Source organism: Pelodiscus sinensis, chromosome 1 (genome assembly GCF_049634645.1).
Source record: "Pelodiscus sinensis isolate JC-2024 chromosome 1, ASM4963464v1, whole genome shotgun sequence".
Classification (NCBI taxonomy): Eukaryota; Metazoa; Chordata; order Testudines; family Trionychidae; genus Pelodiscus; species Pelodiscus sinensis.
The window spans coordinates 186413262-186436843 of record NC_134711.1 but is presented as its reverse complement, the minus strand read 5'-3'; the positions used below and the strand labels follow the sequence as shown (position 1 = coordinate 186436843).

The window sequence follows — 23582 nt, the reverse complement described above, 5'->3', positions numbered from 1 at the left end:
CTGCATCCACAAGAAGAGAATTTGGTTGTGGATGTGTAAAGAGGAATTCCATGCCCTTAGTAGGAACCAAGTATTTCTTGTCTGCTTTCGTATTTGTAGCGGGGGTTGAGGCTGGTGTCTGCCACATATCATCTGCTATTTCTAAAATCTCATCAAGTGTGAGGGCGACTTTCAAACTCTGGGACGGTTGCAGGTTTCTTAATAAACTATGCTGTTTTTGTTGGACCTCAGAGTGTTGCACCTGTTGGCTATCAGCAACTCTCTTGAATAATTCTTGAAACCGGTCAGATGTCGTCAGTGGGAGATGCGTCACTGGGGAAGATGGTGTCATCTGGTGACGAGGATAAGTTGTCTGTAGGGTAGTGTCCTTGTGGCTCCTCATGGTCTGACAGCTGGCCTTATTCTGGTTCCAACTGGTGAGGAACGGGATGTGGCTGGAGGGGTGGGGGGAAGGAGATTCCAATTGGAGTGGGAGGTCTTGTTGCTGATGGAGCTGGAGAATTTGTCCGGTTGCCTGAGGTGCAAGGTTGCTGACAGGAAGGCGATCTTATCGTGTCGCACCATGGAGTGTATGAAAGAGGTCTGTGATAATAGTGGTGATATCTGTGTGGTCTATCATAGTGGCATGCGCGAGGTGGAGAATGTCGAGGGGAGTATCTACCTCTGTGAGGATCGTGGTGTCTGCAGGAGGAGGAGAGTGTGAGTGATTGCGACCTGCCTCTTGAATGAATCTCGGTGCCGATGATGATAATGAGGCGAAGTGTAAGATGGTGAATAGTAACTGCCTCATGGGCTGGTGCCTAGGTGAATAATCAGATGGAAAGGATTGAGCTGGAGACAGAGAAGGTGGTTCTGGAAAAAATTCAGTGTGTTCCGGACTGGGTGAAGGTGTTGGCAGCTTGCATGATTTTTGGCATGCTTTCATTGGCACGGGTGACTGTTCAGGTGATGATGCCGGTGTCAAGGTTTGCGTTGGTGCCAGTTGCATGGTTGTGTGCAAAGTAGGTGTTGGCAATGAGCAGTGCCGTGGAGCCGACTGTGTGGCTGATGCTGACACTTGGTGGCACACCGGTGCTGATATAGTCAGTGCTGGGGAATCTGGTGCCGTAGGCACTAGTGGTGGCAAAGTCGTCGTTGGTGCCAGCAACGTATATGTCCTTTGTGCCAATTTTGGCGCCGGTTCAGGGCTTGGTGCCAGGTGAGTTGCAGCAGCGGTTTTTGGTGCCTAATCTCTGGGAGGTGCTGGATTTGGCGCCGAGATACTCGGGCCCTGCTTGTGTGTATTGAGTCAGCGGATGATAGCCATGTCCAATGTGCCCAGTTTGTCCCATGCTAACGCAAGTCGGGGGCAAGGAACATGAGGGAAAAGGCCTCCTCTTTGCGTGGGCAGTCTTAGGCGAAGCCGGTTGACATTTGGTGGTTCCGGCCGATTCAGGGGGTTGGAAGGAATCAGTCTCAGACGACTGTAACGCTTTATCAAATAATAGCATTTTCAGCCTCATCTCCCTGTCTTACCTAGCTCACGCCATGTTTCGAATAGTGGGGACATTTTTGTGGAATATGTCCCTTACCCAGGCACCGTATGCAGAGTGAATGCCTGTCTGAGGTGAGCATGGGCTCGCAGCATGTGCCACACTTTTTAAAACCAGGGGAGCCAGGCATGGCTCAATCGGAGATCTTCTGTTCTCTAATTGAAGGAGAGAACTAGCCAAGCTACGAATATTACTATATATACAGTAGACTTCCGATAATCTGGCACCTTTGGGATCTAGGTGGTGCCGGATTATCGGATATGCTAGAGTATCAGGAGGTACTGCATACTCCCAACCCAATCCTGCTCCCACTCCCCGCAACCTTATGCTTGGGTCCCGGAGCCACCAGTAGACGCGAGTCTCCCTCCAGGCACTGGGACACGTACTCTGAGTGGCTGGCTTTTCAATGAGCTGGCCAGGACGCCATGCGTAACCCAATCCCCCTCCCCTTCCCCAGAGCCAAACACCTCCACTCCCTGTTGTAACCCACGTGAGAGCGGCTGACCTGAGCAGTTCCGGGTTCCATCCCAGTTCCGTCAGGAGCGCTTGCCATTTTGATGCCAGACTATCGGGAGTGCTGGATAATTGGGTGTTGGACTATTGGAGTTTTACTGTATATTTTTTAAACGATGTTAACACTAGAACAAACTAACTGACTACAACTGTAACAACTAATAACTATACTACTAACTAACAACAAACAATTTCTTCTCTCAATCCCTGACAGGATTTAACGAGAGAGCGTTCACTCCATTCGCGGTCAGGAGGAACTGGCGGAGAATCAAAAGCCCTCTGTCCTGTCGATTTACTGTATTTTTTGTGCAAAAACACACTTGAGGTGTGGACGCTCCGCTGGTTTTTGCGCAAAAACCTTGTAGTGTAGACAAAGCCTCATTGTCTCTGTGTATGCCTCTTCTGACCACTGCTATGGAATCAGACTGATTGCTGGAATCAGACTGAGTCTTAACTGCTCCCCAATCCACATCTGAATGACTGTGCCTTGTCTGGGACATTCCAACCTAGTATTATACCCCTCTTTTCTGCTTGCAGCATAGGAGCAGGTTGAGTGCTGGATCACCGTTCTCTCTCTTTTTTTGGACAGGCGCAGGCTCTCTTCAGCCTGCCATCAGCTAGGGAACCTGACCTGGCTGGCTAAAGTCCTCCTCGCCCTTGGAGTCTCTCCTGGGTCTGCTTAGGAACACACAATCTTTCCTGTATCGGAATTGCGGCAGCTCTGGGACTGGGTGAGGACCAGACAAGTCTATCTAACACAGCCCCTGCCCTAGAAATGCAAGGATTGGTTGGCTGAGAACAGGCAAGGCATAATTTGCCTTACAAAGTGCCTATAAAAGCAGCCTCACAAATAGACCACTGCTTGGATTTAGCTCAACGTCTGCACATTAGCTCTGCCATGCCTGAAGTAGGGGCAGGAGGGCTGGTCCTTGGTGACTAAGATCATCCCACTATTGAGTAATCACCCCAGAAGAAGAAATGGTACATGCGCTACAGCCCAAAAATGACTGAAGTTAGGATCAAATTGAATGTTACAGTTGCCACAGACTCTGAAGATCTGGCAGTAAAAGGAGAATGGGGTATCACTCAAACAGGTTGTATTACGATTGTGAGCTGTCTGAGGGAAACTGCAGCCAGACGGGCAATAAGCCATATCTATTGTAACTGTGGGATTTTCTGGGCTGCAGAATGTCAGTGCTCAAGAACTTGGTGCTGAGGACAAAGGTATAGGAGGGCATACTAAAGGGGCTGCAGTCCGCAGAGCTGGATGATACTGGAGTCACTCAATACGTGGTCCGTGTTGAGGTGTTAGAGCAACCCAGTCTGGGTTGTTTACCACTTTTTGACTGTGGAATCTGAAATGAATCCAAGAAATTATGACTTGTGTCTTGGACTCACTGTTACTGAAGACCAGTGTTTAGGTTTGTCTTTGGAACAATGTTGCTTCTTCACCTATTCTCAGAAGGTTGACTGCAGCGAGGCCTTTTCTGCCCTTCAAATCTCAATAACTGACAACTGGAGTTTCTGGCCAAGAAGGTAGTTAGCTAATTACAACTAAGCTTCTACTATAATGAGGTGCAAGTAGGGGGGAAGAAGGTAAGTACAGCCCACGTTCTGTCTCAATGTCGGGGTGGCAAGAAAGAACCAAGATGGTTTTGGCCCTGCTCTACCCTTTATGCTTTCATGTTGTTTGGTTGAGCTCTAATATTAATCTGGATGTCCTGATGTGCCATAACCTCACCTACATAGAAAAAAAGTCAAGATAGAGCTTTAGCTATAATATTTCTCAATCATTTTCTGATTTCTAAGAACTTTAGCTTACCTGCATATCCCCATATCTCCACATCAGTATCACCTATGAAAGTCTATGTACACCAGGGGTATCAAACTCATTTTGTGTTCAGGTCATGCATCGTGAGTGAGGTTACTCCTAAGAAAGGAAATCTTATGTATAGGTAAGATATGACTTTCAGTGTAAGTAATAACTTAGTTTATAGTTACATATGTAAAACATACTCACTTTTTATACAAAGAAAACACATATTTTAGAAGTAGAAAATTTTTTTAGTTGATAAGCCTCAAATGAACATTAAACATACTAAATTGATTACAAGGTAGATTTAAAAAAAACTTCAAAAGAAGCACAGCATCAGAAAAGATTGTTATATTAGACATTTTATTTCATGTAACCAGTCAATTTTAATACGCTTATTTCATGTAACCAGTCAATTTTAATACGCTTGACTTCAGAGTCTGAAATGTTTGGTGGTATCTAGTTTAGTTTTGGTCTTCAAGTAGCTGTGACAAATTATTCAGCCATTTTACAGATCTTCAGGAAAAAGCTACATGACTAATGCAAAATATTAGGCCAGTAGAGGCAGTTCTGAGCAATTTTTTTTAGGAAGTGCTCCAACTGCAAGCATTTTGTTGTAAATGAGGGGACAATTAGAAAAGACCAGCACTAAACTTAAGTCAGAAACATTTTAGACTGGTTCAATAAAAAGTAATGTAACAAATTTAATTTTCCAGCTGCATTTACCCTACTTATATCAAGGAACAAGAGATAAGCCAGTGACCACACAGAGGATACAATTTCAATATAAATACGAATTATGATACTTCCATTTTCCTCTAACTGGAAATGTTAAGATGATGCAAGTTCTTACATCACTTTGAACAAAAAAAAAAATCAAACTTCATGCAATAGCAGAAGATTTAAACCACTTATTAGGTTAGAATAAAGAACATGATAATAGTGAATAAATAATTTGCTTGGATGTCTATGCTCAGAAAATGTCAATACAATAGTTATTCGAAATATAAAATATTTTAGTCTAATCCAAAATACTTAAATTTGTGGTTTATACAAAACAGGGTTTGTGTGGAAACAGCTATAAAAAACCAACAGTAGTGAGAGAGATTCTGAAGAAGTGATTTAAGTATCTAATTAAAATCACTACTGTGTGTATACATGGGAGATTTACTGATTTTAAACTCAAGAAAATCATTTAAAATATGCTATAAAGAGCAAAGAAAATAAAACTAAAGTTTTTTAAAGATTCTACTTTTCATTATTTAAGCTTTTTAATCTATTTTGACTGAGCAAGATGAGAAACACTATTTGTGTTCCAACTCTGCAAGAGAATGTTAATTAAATTCACTCACTGGAATTTTGATTTTTTTCCATGTAAATGTCAGCTGAAGTCTTTTTTTATATACAAGACAGATTTTTACAAATGGTCAATTTGGAGTCAGGTGGTATCTCAGTGACCTGTTAAAGGTGGGAATTTTTCAATAAAAGGACACTGTGTGAACTGGTGTAGGTCCTAAAAATTAGGTTCCTCAGTCTCTGAATGCTGCTTACGTAATTACATAAACATTTGCTTGAATTCTCAAGAGTGATCACTCTTCCTCTTCCAAGGATGAAGCACATAGGCTTTCCCTTGAAGAAGGTATATTTGGTGGCCTTTGTGGCTCAGGTAACTCTTTAAAGTAAAAAATACCCCATATTTTACCCTGATAAACTTCGCATATCCATTTTGTTCAGTTTAAATATATGAATCAGATAATTTAATAAAACAATGCTACATAAAATCCTCTTTGAGATACCTTAACATATGTTAATACATACATCCATTTGGCCAGTAATCAGAAAAAAGGTCAGCATTTTCAGAATTTAAAATTAACTGGTTTAATTTTTGTTTTTACATTTTCATGGGAATAAAAATGCTAATATATATTTGATAACCTACAAACTCAGTGAAATTCTGGCTTCAATGACATTAATAGGAGTTTTGTCACTGACTTCAACAGAGCCAGGGAGTTTGCCTATGTTTCTAGGCAGCACATTACACATATACATTTGTTACCAAGATAATTTGCAGATACTAACATGAATTGCATCTAATCTAAATATTAACAGTAAGGCAAGATTTAAGCATGTCGGTTTCTTCCAGGAAGCTTAGGGAAATCTTCAGGTAACAGAACATGAACTCGACATGTTGGACACGTACTTTGTGTTTTAAGCCAGGTTGCAATACACTGTGAAAAAAGATGGCAAAAGAAATGTCAGAAATTTTAGTTAATTTCAGGTACATTTAGTAATAACTACTAGCAAAACGACACTACTTCAAAATAGATACTTTTCCAAAGCATTCAAATGTAAGTTAAGATTTGGTGTTGGAAAAAATCTGGCCTCTGGTTCCATGATGCTACAGAGACTATAGCTATGTATTTAAAAACCAATTTCTGATGTGCATCAACTATACAGTTATTTTTATTACACCTATTTTTAAGGTTTGTTAACTAAAAAAGGATAAGTACATAAGAATATCTTTTTAGTCATGAACTTTAGTATGGATTGTGAGTTCAATCCTTGAGGGGGCCATTTACAGATCTGGGGCAAATCTGTCAGGGATGGTACTTGGTCCTGCTGTGAGGGCAGGGGACTGGACTTGATGACCTCTCAAGATCCCTTCCAGTTTTGAGATTGGTATATCGCCATATCAGGAGTTAATGTACATTAGTAATACTAATATTAATTCTTATTTACTATAAAAACTTGCTATACTAGCTGTTTCCATGTGTGCCTACCCTTTGAACAAAATATTGGCAATTAAACCTGTGTTCCTGTTACATGTTAATTAGTGTCTCTGTGAAACTTTGAATAGAATGTGTACAGTCAGCCTTATTTTTAAGTTGAAACAGTAGTTTAACAAAATCATTTAGTATCTAGCTTGCTAGAATACAAGAAAATTTTGTCAGCCGAAAATAAAGGAATATTTTCAAATATACAATGAGTTGTTATAAGGAATACAACATATGAATTGCTACTTTACTATCAATATTAAATACTTTAAATTTTTTTTGGTGAAAAGGCAGAAGATCTGTCTAAAGTCAAAATATATTTGAGTTAGATAAGTAAGTTCAAAAGACTCACAGGTAAATAGTGTGAGAATATTAAAAAAATTATTAATCCTTACTCGTTTGTGAAAACTGTGTCCACATTCTAGCACACACAAATCTTCCTGGCTTAGCTCCTCATGGCATATTATGCAGGGATCATCATCAGATGTCTAGAGATACAAAAAATATGTTTTTAAATAATTTGAAGGTTAATTTCTTTAAAAAAAAATCTATTAAGTCTAGTCAGCAGCTAGTTGTAACATACTAAACTCGAGTGAAACAACCAAGATAGTGTTTCCAGTTGCACCTCCCCTCTCCAGTGGACTGCATGCCTTCCAAAGATAAAACAGTCACAGATCCTGCCCTGAAGAGCTTAAGCCTATTGTAAACAAATGTATTCTGCCGATTTCTTTTTTTTAAAAACACAACAGAACAATAGTATTTAAGTCTATAAGAATGCATCTACACTGCATCCAGCGCTCGAAATATGCTACGCAATTTGAGTGACACAAATTGCAGATCTTATTTCGAAATTTGGCTGTGTTTACACAGTACTTATTTAGAAATAAATCACTATTCTGAAACGTCCCTTACTCCTTGAGGAATGAGGTTTACAGGGACATCAGAATTGCAAGCCCATTATATTTCAAAATAATGGGTGCGGTCAAAAGACGCAGAATAGCTATTTTGGGGCAATAGCACTGCAATATAGACATAGCCTTAGCTTTACTAACGGAAGTGATGCTACTGAAGCGGAGACTTCACTACAGAATACTTTCAAAAACAGCAATGAAACTTTTAGTGATTGAAAGAGTGTAGGAATCCCATCTCCCATTTAGATTTCCATACTATGGTAATTACATCCTGCAAACAATTCAAATAAAATCATGTTCTATCATCTGAATCATTTGTAAAATAAATCCGGATACACTATTACACCTACGTAGAACTTTTCTAGCTAAAATCAGAGGCTAGAAAAGTTCACACCCTGTCATTTGATTATTTCAACACACTTCAATTTTCAACATCAATATGGGGAAGATATTGAAGCAGGTACCATTCACCATTTTATAGAGGAATATATTGGTACTGTCTGATGTCTTGCAGCAAGTTAGTGGCACAGCTAGGAGCAGAACACAGACTTTCCAGCTCCTTGCTCTGAAGATGAGAGAAAATTCAGAACACTGACTTACAATGCCTAAAGCAGCAGTTACCAACCGGTCAATCACAACTGACTGGTATGTCCTGGGACATCTCCAAGCTGATGGCCATCTCTGGTGGTGGTGCTAGGCTGTTGCTAAGGCAGGCTCCAAACTTGCTCTGGCCCCACGCCCCTGGCCTGTTCCTGGAAATGGTCAAAATGGCCTTGCTTCATGGAAGGGGGTCTCAGTGTAATAGTCTTGCTGTGCTACTGCTCCTCCCCACAGCTCCCATTGGCCAGGAAAGGGAAACTGGCCAATGGGAATTGATGGGGTGTTGCTGGCACAGAGACAACACATAGAACCACATGCCCGCCCACCCCCAGGAGCTCTGGGGCACACTGGCCCATTTCAGGCACAGACACAGGTAGTACAAGCATATAGGTTTTGTGCCCATAATACTGACTTCATGCCTCTGCAGCCCAGTGTCCCAACCACTAGGCCTGCTGCTGCTGAAGTAATTTTCCTCCCCAACACTCTGGGTACAGGAGGGGGCTCTGGCTGGGGCAATCTTTCCCAGTGTTTGCACCTGTCACCTACTTGTGCCCCATGCTCAGACCTCCCAGTCTGGTGAAAGTGAATGAGGATGGGGAGATTGAGTGATGGGGGGAGGAGGAGAGTGGGCAGGGACTTAGGGAGGAGCAATGTAGATTCTGGGTTGTCCTTAAATTCAAAAATTGATCTTGGGCATAAAAAAAGATTAGAGACCACTGGCCTAAAGCAACATGCATTGGGGGGAAAAAAGCATCCCTCATTTGATCTGATATGCGTATAACATTGTTTTGCTGCATTTGGTGCCGACATATTATCTAAGAGTATTAGTGAACCAAATGAGTACAGATTTTTGTTTTAAAAATATAAAGGTTTTGGTTTCTTAAATATTTCCTAAGATATAACTTGACTTAATTAAAAACCATTGCCTTTTTTGTTCTTTTCTTTATTTATACATTAGTAGAAGAGTAAAGAAAACTTACAGTAGAATAATTTGTTTTTATCCATTTTGATTGTGATGGTCCTCCAATGTAGCTCCACGGCTGGTGGGCTGGCCGTGATGCCAGAGTTGTTTTTTGTATGGCAGTTGTACAGGAAAGTCTTGCTTTGGGTGGGCTAGATACATTTTCCACTGCAGATTTAGCTACTTTCCAAGTGTGAGGTACAGTCTGTCCTGCTGAATCACAGGATCTAGGCATCTCAGTTCTCTTTCCTAAGGTTGGAGACTACAGAGGTATTGAAAAGGAAATTTTTATCATCACCATCAAGCCATGCATTTGCTGAAGAACATTCTACAGTCTCTTCAGCCTTTTTGTTTAATTGTTGTAATCAATTACTGCACAAAAAGTCTGACATTTTCTGCGTGTGGAACTGAAAGCGAAGAAACAGTACCTTTTTATTATTTTGATGGTCCAGAATTAGTTCCGTAACTCTGGTCAAGATTTCATCTGAGCTCAATCCTGAAAGTTTGTTTCCATTTTTAATTTGTACTTTTTTAATGAAGTCAGTAAGTTCAGATCTAAGAGAAGGATAAAAAGTAAAGCACAGAATTTTACAACAGTTTGTATTATGATTCAATCAGCACAACTGCATTAAGAAAAACCCCTCTTTGCTTACAGTTTTAGATTCATAGTAGTAGCCTTGTTCAGAAAAAAAGGGTGGGGTTTGTCATTCTCAAATGCATGATAGAAGACCGTGGTGGGCAATCATTTTTTATGGGGGGGGGCACTCCAAAAATTTGGCAAATGGTCAAAGGCCACACTCTTCCATATTAATTGGAGGAGGTGGGGGGTCTAGAATGGAGGTTGGGTGCAGAAAGGAGCTTGGAATAAGGGACTGGGTTGCAGGAGAGGCTATGGGGTCTGGGAAGGAGTTTGGGTGAAGGAGGCACTTGTGACCTGGGTTAGTGGACTAGGGTGCAGGAGGGGGAAGAGGGGTTTGAGTTGTGACCTAGGATGGGATGATTGTGACTTGGGGCAGGGGACTATGGTGCAGGAGGGGGTGGAGGGAGTTGGTTGTGACCTGGGGATTGGGGGAAGGGGATTGGGCTGCAGGATCTGGGAAGGGATATGGGGGCAGACAGTTTGAGTTATGTGGGGTAGGGAGTCAAAGGGTTGGGGTGCCAGAGGCTGGCTCTAGCTGGGAGATTTACCTGCTTGACTCCCACCCAGCAGCCTTCTTAAATAGACTCACTGCCTGCCCTGCCCCTGCACTAGCTACAGGGGGGTCATGTAGTTTTTGAACAGCTACAAGCCTGAGGGGAGGGTGCTTTGCAAGCTGTTAATAGCTTGGGGCAGGAGCAGCACCTGAAGCCTCTCTCCCTTTCCACCCCCCCCCCCCCCCGGCTCACAGCTGTCCAGAGCCCTGCAACAGCCACTTTTCTCAGCAGTGTGAGAGGGAGGGGCAGCAGGCAGGGAGTCTGCTTAAGGCTCCCCGCTGCATTTGCGGGCTGGATCTAGCAGCTTTGCAGGCCAGATCTGGCCCACGGAGGGAATTTTTACTCAGGCCTGTAGTAGACACGCATTTCTAGATACCTTTTTTTCAATGTCTAGTTTTCACTGCTCTTAATCACTTAATACCAATCTGCTAGATGTTTTAACTACAATAGTTGCAATGCTTAACTATTTTTAACTCATTTCAAGTGGAAACCAGAAAGAAAAGGTTTAGAGGTAAGGACATTCAGAGGTAATCCTTGAGACAGATGTTACAGTCAAGACTAGGCTCTCCATCTGGAATTAGTGTTCCTCCACTATTTGTTGAGGTCCAAGATGGCTGATACGCCCATGCTGGTATCCTCTTCCAAAAATATGGAGGATAGATTAAGAGCCTTTCTATTGCTCCTCTGTCCAGGATGTTAATTTATCACTGATTAGATGAAAAAGGGGTGGGTGAAGCCCCCAGGGAGAGTAGCCACAACTCACTACAGGTCTCACCCACCTGTCTGTGGTTAGTAGAGACCATTCTCCTGAGAAATGGGAAAATCTCCCTCCTAGGTTCAGAGCATAGCAAAGGCATGGTTAATGAGCCTTGAGAGGCAATGCTTCCACCTAGGGTTTTTGCAGTTTCATGGTTTCCCTGACAGTTTTGAGAGGCAGATAGATGCAAGGAATATTTCTACATGTTACTAGACTTCTTGTTATCTCTCCACAGACTGTATGGGGAGGGACTGTTTTGATTTGGAAGTGCTGTCTGCCACAACCTAATCCAATTTTTCTCCAGACAGAAGTCAACCTGTTATTTGTGTAAGCACAGAATGTGTGTGGAATAGACAGCTATAGTCCTGGAGCAATTAGATGCGACGCCACAAAGTCTGTAACTGGGGGTGTTTTCTTTAGGGCAAGTCTATAGTATCTGGGGAGATCAATTGAAGTTACATAACTTAAGGTATGTGAATAAGGTAGCTGAAGTTGATGTACCACAATGTCTCCACTGTGGTATGTGGACGGGTGGTGGTCTCTTGTCAATCGACGCTCCTTCCACTTGTTGAGAGGGCATACTGGAGATGATGCTGAGAGTGATCACCAGTCTTATTGCCTCTATAACTAGACTCTATAAACATACCATTGTATTGATCACTGCCTGTCAATCTGGCCCGTAGTGTAGCCCTACGCTTTTCATAAACTTTATAGTCATCCTGACTGGGTCTTGTGGAGCATATAGTGGCCAAGGATGCTTCAAAGTTCTTTTGATGGTGGTTTTCACCTTTTTGTATAATTGGGAGAGAAATCTTCACCCAGGATTACCATTCTTTTCCTAGAGATGCCACTGTGGCACCATCCTTTGGTATTTCTGTAATGGTGATTTTGGGTACTTGCAACTTTTATCTAAGTGCACACCTGCTCATGCGCTAAAGTTTGTCAGGTATTGCCCATCCTTCCCTGTTCACATTTTCAAAAGAAGGGAGCTGTGGGATTGCTATCTGAAGTGATGGTTTGCAAGGTAGGTATTTGCCCTTAGACTAGTCCTCATGTGCTAGTTCTGATTGATCTAAAGATAGCAATGCAACCTTTCTGAATGTGATCTCAAATTTATTGAAGGCTTAAAAACCTTAGACACATGTTTTCCATGCCTTGCTGTAGAGCCTGAATGTAAGAAGTCTCTTTCCTCAGCAGAAGACAATACTTAGATTTCTTTTACTTTTTTTCTTACCCTCTGTAATGTTTTGGTTTTTTACCAGGCTGTGGCTGGGATGGATTGGACCCCCCCTCCCCTGGAAATATCTTCCCCTCCACCTGGGGTTGAGGGTCTCATTGCTAGTGTCCTTACTTTGTGTGGGAATGAGAGTTATGTAGGAATCCTGACGTTTTTTCTAGGGAGATAAGGGCAAAAAAATCTGGTGCCCACTGTTTTGTTTTGTCTTAATTCTGACCAGGCTCTAGCCCTAGGACTCAACACCTGAGCTAGCATGCTGCAACATCATCTTTGGATTTGTCCTCTAATAACCTGTTTCCAGGATGGGATTTTCTGCACTGGGAATCATGGCTCTCCAGACAAGCATATCAGGCCCCTCAGCCCAGTCTTGACTCTGAGCCCCATATCCTGTCAGAGATTAGACAGAGCATTAATTTGCTCTCTCAAGATCCTGTAAATGCTGCCTCACATATGTCACACTGCTTAGACTTAGCCAGTGTTTATGGGAGAGAACTGCCATGCTGGATCTAGGTGACTGACATCATCATAATGCTCTTTACTGATCCAGGGGAGCAGAATAAGGAAGAGTAAAAGTTGCTCACTTCTAGCCAAAAAACCTGTTGAACAAGACTAAGAAAGATATGATTGGAAGTAAAGTGAACTGCTGCTATGGTAATGAACATTTGATAGCACGTTACAGTAGGAGATGTAATCAGAGGGGCTGTGTTACAGAAATGAACTGCTCTAGGAAATTGCAGACAGAAGGGGACTAAGCCCATATAACTCAGAACTATAGAAGACACTGAGCTGCAGAAATATCAAGCTAACCACTTCAGAAATTTATACCAAAACTTCATAGGTAATTTAAAAAAAATCATACTACCTGAGTTGGCACTGAAAAGTTTTACATCCATAAAAAGTGCATATGGTTACTGCTATTTACCTAGTCTAGCTGATTTGGGGGTTTTGTTTATTAAGTTCAGTTTAAAAAGTCAGCTGAAATAGTCTATATCGGTGTTTTCTGAGCACAAAAAAATCTGAACTTTGAGAGAAAACTCCAAAGACTTTTATCATCAAGTAACACTGTCTTCGTTGCATTCTTACTGATATATAAAGGGCTTAATGTTTATTCAACAAATTGTTATTCTATGAAAAAACACTTCTATACTTAGTTTAAATAAAAATTAGAATATGGTTAAAAACTCAAACTGCAAGAATACCAAGTTTGCTTTACTCTACTTTTCCCCATGTAAACATGTTATCATAGAGCTGAAGTACATGATTTCATTCTATTCTTTAGTTACAATATGAAATTTCCTCCACCTTGCAGCATTTATTCAGACTTTTATATTTACACCAATATGTTTGCTGAAATATATCACTGTACCTTTGAGAGAATACAATAACTAATGTATAAGACTCTGTGGTAGGTACTGAATAATTTTGTCTTGAAGCCAAAGCACATCCAACTACAGGTACTAATCAGTGGTCAAAGCAATTCTAAAGCTAAAGGCTGCAAGTTTAGGTGGTCTATAAAAACTGTAACAGGACATTTTTACTATTACTTCTATGGCTTATACTTAATCTGTTGTGTAACTGTGGCTGACTGTTCTAATATAAATGACTAATGGTCTCTGATATGCAGAGTAGCAACTATATAAAAAACTGGGGTAGCACTGTTTGGTGTTTAAAAATAATGTAACCCTACAGACTGTCAATGTATAAACACAAAAGAGAAAGTGAAGATGTGACAGACAACAACCTTCATTTTAGTATTTCCTAACGTGTGCCCGATAGCGTAATCATAACTTTCTATCAATAATTTAAGGATCCTGTTCACAGAATTTCCTCATTTAATAAGAGATGAAAGAAAATTAATGGCAGGGTAGACGCATCACTTTTGTCAGGACTTGGAGGTCTGCAAACTAGCAGTAATTTGGTAATAGCATGCATACATTCCATAATTTAGAGCACTGGGGCTAGGTATAACCAAAATGCCACATCTTAGTTACCTTGTGAAGTCTGAAGGAAGATCCACTCTATTATGTACCTTAGCCGCTATCATGTCACATCAGAATGGTCTCCATCCTGCATACCTCATCAAGTATGGAACCCCAATCCTAACCCATTTAGACTCAACTACTACTTGAAAATTTTACAAGATTAATGGGAAGATAAGAAACTTCCCAATAGGGAGAAAAATCAGCCAAAAGCTCATCCTGCTTCCAGCTGAAATGTGAGGAGACGCTCTATCAAGAAATTCAGAATATGCTGACAGAAGTAAAAAACAAGAAAAAAAAACCTTTAGAAACAGTAATACCTTGTATAGTGTGGAAATATCGCTTTTAGACATTCAATGATACTGTCCAGGACTTTTGAAAGTGCCTTCTTGTTTGGAACTTTAGCAGCTTCCAAACGCGTAGCTGATGCTGGATCATCTAGCTGACTTTGGTTTGGCTGGATGTTCTGAGCAGTACTTCCAGAAATCCCTGATGACTGGGTTACTGGGACTTTATCAAAGTATGATGCTCCTGAAGTTTTACAGGGTAGGTTCACTGATCCATTCTTTGCAGAACAAGGATTAGAACTTTTATCTGCTCTTTTCTTTCCAGTTTGCTCATTAAATGTAGAATGAATTGGACTTAGATCTTTTGTGCTTGAAAATGCAGGAAGCAAATTGGGACATACGAGTGCAGATGAATACATTACGATGGCTGGATCATTAATAGGAGGGTTGCCTTGCATTACCTACCAAAAAAAAAAGTTCCCAGAAAAAGACCAGGAGTAATTAAAATATTAATCAAGTACTATTTTCAAACATGTTAAGGCCAAAGTTACTTCATGGACTGTGCTTTACTTAAGTTGAGTAGTTAAGAGGAAAATGCATAATAAAAGAGAGCACTTTATTCTTACCTTTTTGTAGCACATATGCAAAACTCATATCCTTTGTGATAACTGGAACAAGATTTGCTCCAAAACTAATTAAAATATAACGTGCACAAGTTTTTTGAACTTCAAATTCCATAAGAATGTGAAGATGGTGTGAGGTTGGTTGTAAAAATAGCTTTATAGTCTGAAGAGATTGCCATATCTAACACTTGCTAGGTCCTATCTCCTCTTAGTGGGCAGTAAAAGTGGACTAAGCAGATGGCTGCTATCCCACCTTTTCTGCCCCATATGAGGACGCACAGACATGTTTATTAAGAAAAAGCATAGAGCACAAGCATAAGTTCTTCTTTGAGATGTTGCCACTGAAAGTAAGTGGTTTCATTTGCTATTTATGAAACAAAAAACAAAGTAGAGTAACTAGAAGTTTTTGAGATACTTACTGAGATGCTAGGAGGAGACTGAAGATCAGCAACTTGCACTTCAGAGATATCATTTAGTTGTGTACCATTTTTCACTAAGTGAATTCTCTCTTCATACTGAGACTACAGAAAAAGACACAGAAAACCAAAAATCAGCCTTTAAATTATTCCATTTACACCAATGCATCAATTAACATTAAAGTATCAATTAACATTAAAATATTTGAAAGACTAAAGACATAATACATAGAAATAAGACTATATAAAAGTTCGAATTTGTTTTTGCTATGTTAATGTACAGATTAAAAATATGACCACAAAAAGATACTTTCATAAATTGTACAGATTTAGAATTACTGAGACTATTTTTCTCCAGCTGTGTATCTCTAACAGTTATTGAGTTTCCTAAGATTTTTTTTCTTTTTAAAATGGCCTTATTTCTCTTTTATATCCTACCACAAATTCAATAGGAGATACAAGATATGTGGACTTGCTAAGCTAAAGAAAAAAGGTAATCACATATTTGGCCTGTAGATTAAAGATTCTAGTTAGCAAGGATGCCAGCATAGGCCCACATGTAGCATATTTGACTTAAGTGGGGCTTCATTTGAAAGAATTCCAGCCCACACGTAGCTCTGCTGATTCCAGTACAGTGCTATCCAGACACAGGTGTGTATACTTCATCAGGGCTCTTACAAGATATTAATTTAAGTAAATACATCAAGAGCAACTATGAGATCTGCATTTAAAATGATAAATCCAAATCCTTACAATTGTTAAATTATTGTCAAACTAACAGTTTGCACTCCTTTAAAACAAAAATATAAATATTGTTTTGTTTAACCCATTAGGAACATCACAATTATATATTTTGTAAGAAGAAATAATTAAGCAGGAATCTTACAGTAAAGGAAATATGTTGGTAAAGAGACTTACCTCTATTTTTTCCTTTTCTTTCTTGATATTTGAAATAAATGTTTCCCAAGAATCAATCTGTGACTTCAACTGAGGTAACACTGAAGTGGGAGCACTGAAATATTTCAAACTTTCAGTTAAAATAATGTTATATCTTGCATTTGTAAGTGATTTTCCAAAAGAGAAAACTTCTACCCCAAAGTGTAATGCACTCCTTCCTCATCTAGGTAAATCATAACTGAAGCTGATAATCAAAGGGTATGTCTACACTACCACCCTAGTTCGAACTAGGGTGGTAATGTAGGCAACCGGAGTTGCAAATGAAGCCCGGGATTTGAATTTCCCGGGCTTCATTTGCATATAGCCGGGCGCCGCCATTTTTAAATGTCCGCTAGTGCGGACTCCGTGCCCCGCGGCTACACGCGGCATGGACTAGGTAGTTCGGATTAGGAATGAGGAGTAATGGTAGTTCAGAATAGGAAGCCTAATCCGAACTACCTAGTCCGTGCCGCATGTAGCCGCAGGGCACAAAGTCCGCACTAGCGGACATTTAAAAATGGCGGCGCCCGGCAATATGCAAATGAAGCCCGGGAAATTCGAACTAGGGTGGTAGTATAGACATACCCAAACAGACTTCTACCAAATTAGCGTATCAGTGTCTCTTCACTAATGTAACTCTTAGAAACTGACCACCTTTGGAAAGTAAAAAAGTAAGCAACAGAGTACCACAAAGACCTATGTCAGATGCTCTGCAGGGAGGATCTCTCTCTCTCTTTCTCTCTCTCCCCCCTTCTAGTCCTTCTTCACTTCCTCATACTATCAGGCAGGAAAATATGGACAGTTCTCAGCTGCATGAACCATCATGGCTAAACCAAAAAAGGGAGAGAGCCAGCAAGTCTTTCACTGTGAATTTTTCCACATATGGGACTCACAGGGATTGAATGTTAACAACTAAGAGAAGGTTGACTACTTAAATACCCACCCAGGGAGTGAGGAAACAGACTGACAGAACCAGACAAGTACCCAGAAGTCAACTACTTCAATACAGGCCCAACAAGGAAAATAGTAAAACATCACTGGTTACCTACAGTCCCCAGCTTATGCTCCTCCAAAGAATCATTGACAATCTACAACCTATCCTGAAAAACTATCCCTCATTTTCATAAGCCTTGGGAGACAGGCCAACTCTCACCTCTAGATAACCCCTCAACCTGAAGCAAATTATTTCCAGCAGCCACACTTCACACCTCAGATACATTCACCCAGGAACCTACCCCTGCAACAAATCGTGTTGCCAACTGTGTCCACATATCTATACAAGCAACATCATCACAGGACCTAACCTCTTGAGCCACAATATTGGGGCTCATACAACTGCACAGCCCAATTAGAGAGACTGCAGAACTGGAATTTATCTACAAGTTTGACACACTTACCCAGGGCTTGAATAAAGACAAACTGATTGGAGCATTGTATAGCCAATTTTCCATGCCTTTAACATCAGCATTTTCCCATCAAAAGCTACCCATGGAACACATCCAGCCTACTTAATTATCCTCATTAACACGGTTCCTACAATTGACAAGTACCACACATCGTAGTTTCTGTTACTGCCTCTCCATCTGATGAAGTGGGTTTTACCAACAAAAGCTTGAAGATCCTATATATTTTTGTTAGTCTTGCAGAAGCCATAGGACTACTAGTTGTTTTTAAAGTTACAGACTAACACAGCTTCCCTCTGAGACTTTTTAACCAAGAGAAGATTCTTTATAACTGATGTAATTCAAAAAGTTAATAAATGCCACTATGCTTTCCTAAACTTTTAGAACTTAATTTTTCAGTCCTATAAAATCTTGTAGAAAGCATCAAAAACACATTCTTTAGACAAAGCTTTAATATGGTGTTAGTACATTTTTAAAGGTGTATTTAGCTATCTAGAAAACACCTATGATGGTACTTATTTGAAGTCAGAAATACATCTGGGAACATGAATGTCTGATCTCCAGTGGAAATGTACAGTTTCATTAAACAAATAAAAAGTCTAAATTAGGGAGAGGAAATAAAACAATCACAAAAAAGAAAACAGGAGGGTAAAAAGATCACATAAAATTAATGAATTTTCACATATGTAAACTGAATCTAGATTAAAATGCCATTCAAGATAAAATAGTGACATTGTGTAACAATTACAAATAGAAATATAACAGTTTAAAACAGAGAAACAAATTCTAATGACTTACTAAAGGGCATACCTGCTCATTAACTTTAGGACTTTAAGATTTGTTTCTGCATTTGCAGCTATGCTGCATAACTTGCATAATTCAGTGTTCTTCCGATTTTCAAGTACTGACACCTAAAATTAAATTAACTGACTTATAAGACATGCAGCACAAGGATTTGCATAAGTACAAGCAGTAAAACTAATTACTAATCTAAATTCAGTCTGTGATTTTGTAATGCAATGAAATACATTTCTATTCAGAAAAGGCCTAGCTCTAGAGCAGGGCTACTCAACTTTGGAAGTCCTTGGGGCCACAGTGATACTCACCGCACATGCTGGGGGCTGCAGCTTAAGTGTGGTTGCATATACATGCAAATATATGCAAATAGCTGCTTTCAGACGGAGGGGCATGAAGACAAAGTTTAAGGCAAGACTACACAACACACAGGCACCATTTAAGTCAGTTCTGCTGATATTAATAAAATGCAATATTTATCAAATTTCCACCCATATGTCAGCACTTTTAATGAGTAATGACAGTCCAGGAATTTAAATAATAAAACGTATATCAACAGAAAACCATTATTATAGATTACTTCTTTGTTTTAGCTCCCACCTGCAGACCGCAAACAAACAAGCCGCAGGCTGCATGTGGCCCGTGGGCCGTGCGTTGAGTAGCCCTACTCTAGAGCGTCCCTGTAGTGATATTTTCCCAGCTGTGTTAAAATGCAACAGCATAAATGTGTGAAGAAGCTTACTGGCTCTCATGTGGCTGTAAACAACCTACTGAGCATTAAAACTTCCATCAATAGTGAAACTTTCCATCCCCATCCTTTGAAAACAGATAACCTTGATATTGTGCATTATATTTATGATTAAAAAGATATTTCATCTATTTAAAGACAGGTACACTGACTTCTAGCTCAACAAGGATCATCTTTTTTAAAATATGATTTGCAAACATAACAATCCAAAACTTCTTTAAAGGAAAAGATCCAATCTTTTTTTATTCAAGAAATTTTAGTTAAAAGCATTCTGAATATAGCAAAATATAGAGAAAATCACCTAAAAGAACTATTATGGGCACTCATATTATTTATAAGATGCCAGCCTTCAAAGGGATCTGCACTCTAATTCTATTAGAAATAGATGTGCCAATATTCCAACTCAAAATCAGTACTTTTTTAAATAATAATAATAATAATAATAATAATAATTTGTGAAAAATTCCCACTAAAGGAAACTACGTCCATGTCTAGTGAATAAGACATTATTTAATTATATTTATGCTTTACTAGTAGACAATTTTTTAATGTATTATATACATATATTACATAGGTTCAAACATCCAACTAGTTCTAAAAATATATACACAAAACAAATACAATAGAACCTTGCTAATTTGCAGTGTCTCAGAGATCCAGCGTGAATTAGTAATGAAGTGAACAAAAATATCTAGAACAATTAATCACAAAACATAATTTGCTTATTTGGCAAGTAGTGTTAATCAGTGGTTTTTTTGTGACCGTACTGCCTGGTATGCAGTACTGGCACCTCCAGTCAGAGCTCAACAACTTTTCCCCTGCAGCACCAATTTTTTTTTGTTACAAAAAAAAAAAAAACCCACTGGTTTTAATTATTTATGTTAATAGTTCTAAATATATTAAATGTTTCGTAGGTGATTTTGTAATAATAATGAAATTATCATTAAGATTGAATCTCACCAGATCTCTTTACTAAATCTGTCCTGGTAAGTGGGCAGATGAAGCTTTCTGTTAGGATTAGTGAAGTGCAAAGGAACAAGGCTCTACTGTGGCATGCTTTACCTCTGCAGCAACAGCTCTTTTAATACACTCCTGGCAATTATCTTTGCTCTTTTTTATTAGCTCTTCCAGCTGAACTTTTTCATTGGCAAATCTATTACTATAAAGTAAAATAAAATAAAATACAATGAAGATGTCAAAAAGAATTCTAGGATGCCATCTATATTTGAATTATACTCCAAACTATACAGACTTTTTTTTCTTCTAGAAAAACATGCATCACTGATTAGTCTATATATAATGTAGATAACATAGAAAATTGTAAATATCCACTTAAAAAGTTGTATCATTTAACCAGTTAATTGTAATAGTTTAACCAGCACACCATGTGGCTGGGGTGCTGCCAGCCCTCCGAGGGCAGGGAGGCTGTTCAAGCCAGCTGGGGTCCCTCCTCACCAAGGGTTGGGAATTGCTCCAGCCAGCCTGAGTCCCACTCCACCACAGGAGGGAGGGCTGCTATGGCTGGTCAGGTTCCCGCTGCGCCATGGGCAGTAGACTGCTCTGGTCAGCCAGGGTCAAGTTGCGGCATGCTGTGGGCAGGGAACTGCTCCCCCAGCCCAGCCCTCCAGTTAACCAGTTACTGGGTAAGCATACAGTAAGATTAATGCAGGGGCTCTAGGGAGCCAAATATGTCTCTTCTGGAACTCCAGCTCAGGCCCTTCCAGCAGGGAGCCAGCGCTGGAGCTGCAGCCTTATGGGTCCAGCAAGACTCAAACACCTGCGTAGCTTCTTGCAGGGAGGGGAGGGGGAGAAAGCTAATTTGTTCCCTCAGGACACACTCCTTGAAAACCTTACCTGCCAACCCTTCCCAGAGCCTTTTAAGGAATGGGAGTGCAAAAACAAGTGCCCCCCAACCACCTCATGCCCAGACCCCACCCCCCTGACACACTCCTTGCCCCCAGGCCAAAATCCCTCCTGCCCCCAAAGCCATACACCTCCTACCCCCAGTCCTTTGGTCAATATCCCCTCTGCCCTCAGGACATGATCCCCTCCGTCCCAAGCCCCCTAATCAAAATATCCCCCGCCGAACATCCCCCCCAGCTCACTGACCAGACACCAGTGGAGTGAGGTGTTTCAGTTGGGGTCACCATCAGCGAGGGTGGGGTTTTTTTTTTTTTGAGGTTTGTTTTTTCTTTTTGCGTCTCACTTGTGTGGTCCCCAACTGATTTTTCTGTGAATCAGTGGCCCCCACCTCAAAAAAGCTTTCCCACCCCTGCCATAAAGACAAGGTTGAAATCTTTTGCGTTAGACATAATATTTTACTTTATTTAAAAATGAAGCCTGGCCAACAAGCCCCCAGTTTAGGCCCAGCCCCCATATGGCTGCAGCCTCATAACATTCCTGTACTCCCCACCACACACTCCAATCCTGAGCCTATTATACACCTGAACTAGGGTTGCCAGGTATCCAGTATCCTACCGGACAGTCCAGTATTTGAGTTCTCTGCCTGGTATTAAAGAAAAAAAAAATCTGACAACACCAGACACGTGCAGTGTTCGGTATTCTCTGATTTTTCCAGCTGAGCACTGGACAGAAGCCTGACATGGTTGCGGCCCTGCCTCACAGTTGTGAGGCAGGGCCACAACCACGGCCAAGAGCCTGTGATTGCACAGAAGCCTGGCGGGGGCGGGAGGAGTGGCTAGGAGCTCCAGCCACTCCTCCCGCCTCTGCCAGGCTTCTGTGCAATCACAGGCTCTCGGCGGTGTTCGCGACCCACCTCCCAGCTGGGAGTCCCACTTATCCCGCGTTCTTTTTTTTTTGCTCGACCAACCATCTGGCAACCCTAACCTGAACCCCCTGCTCTGAGCCCCTCATACCATCACATTCCCAGACTCCAGCCATGACACTCCTGCACATCCCCACACACCCCAATCTTGTGCCCTGAGTCTGTCATTCACCCCAATCTCCTGCCCTGTTGCCCCTCATATATTGCAACCCAGACTCCTGCACCCCCACGTCACCAGCCCCCACCATAAGATTGACAGAAGATGGCCTGAATGCCTGCATGAAACTAGATTTGACCAGTTATTGCACACAATCCAATATTACACCTATGAATTCCAACTCCTGGAATGGAGTAAGGTGCGACTTTTGGATATTCGTCTGTAAGCCCAGTACCTTGAATATTTGAATTGTCTTTGCAGTGGACTGTAGGGCATTTTGCTCCATAAGAGCCACTACCAGGTAGTCGTCTAGATAAGGGAAGATTATTATCCCTGATTTTTCTGAGATGAGCTACTGCCACTGCTAGGATTTTTTTTTTAAAACTCTGGGCACTTAAGATAGACCGAAGGGTGGGACTTGATACTGATAGTGCTGGTCATTTAGAGCAAACCTGAAGAATTTTCTGTGTGAGAGCTGAATTGCTATGTGGAAGTATGCATTCTGTAGGTTGAGGGATGATATCTAGTTTCCTTTTTCCCAAAATGGAATTATCCATGCTAATGTTACCATGGTAAAGCATTGGCTTTTTAGGTACCTGTTTAGCCTACATAAGTCCAAGATGGGTTTTGGACTTTTACTTTTTGGATTGAAAAAGTATCTGGAGTAAAAGCCCTTTCCCCCCTGATGTGATGGTGCTGACTCTACTGCCCCCATCTGGAATAACTTGTGTATCTCCTGTTGGAGCAGAGTCTCATGAGTGGAGTCCCTGAAGAAGGATGGGATTGGAGGGAAATCAAGGATGGAAATTGTGTATCCTTCAGTGATTACTTCTAGAGCCCACCTGTCAATTTGGGACCAGGCATGATGGAAGGGATGTAGGATGAAGTGGTACTGATTGGCTGGTGGAAACAATATTGAATCCCCAACCAGATGCTCAAAAGGTCTGTCTATTGTTGGAGGACTAAGACATGGCAGGTTGTTTTTGAGGTTGCCTGAGTTTTTGTTGTCTCTGATGGTGTCTGAGGTCGTAGCTCCTCTGCGTCAAGTACTAAGATGACCGGCCTTGTGGGGTTTAGAGGTAATATATCTTCTTCTTAGGTTGATGGACATACATACCCAACATCTTGGGCATTGCTGTGAATCCCTGAGTGTATGTAAAG

The 23582-nt window shown here is 40.8% G+C and overlaps 2 protein-coding genes across 6 annotated transcripts in view; one reads left to right on the top strand and one right to left on the bottom strand.

The window, feature by feature from the left end:
- Positions 1–23582, top strand: part of VPS26C (VPS26 endosomal protein sorting factor C) — a 75101-nt gene that overhangs the window by 38510 nt on the left and 13009 nt on the right. The gene's annotated exons all lie outside the window — the stretch shown is intronic.
- TTC3 (tetratricopeptide repeat domain 3) overlaps positions 5240–23582 on the bottom strand; it is a 158214-nt gene continuing 139871 nt past the window's right edge. For all 4 annotated transcript variants that reach the window (XM_075911810.1, XM_075911801.1, XM_075911793.1 and 1 more), the window contains 9 exons: positions 20542–20638; positions 18747–18847; positions 16516–16609; positions 15601–15702; positions 14592–15019; positions 9533–9659; positions 9124–9366; positions 7028–7120; positions 5240–6086 (listed from right to left, as the gene is read on the bottom strand). In XM_075911810.1, the coding sequence (XP_075767925.1) occupies positions 5979–6086; positions 7028–7120; positions 9124–9366; positions 9533–9659; positions 14592–15019; positions 15601–15702; positions 16516–16609; positions 18747–18847; positions 20542–20638 (1393 nt within the window). In that variant the 3' untranslated portion in view covers positions 5240–5978. The remainder of the gene's footprint in view (positions 6087–7027; positions 7121–9123; positions 9367–9532; positions 9660–14591; positions 15020–15600; positions 15703–16515; positions 16610–18746; positions 18848–20541; positions 20639–23582) is intronic.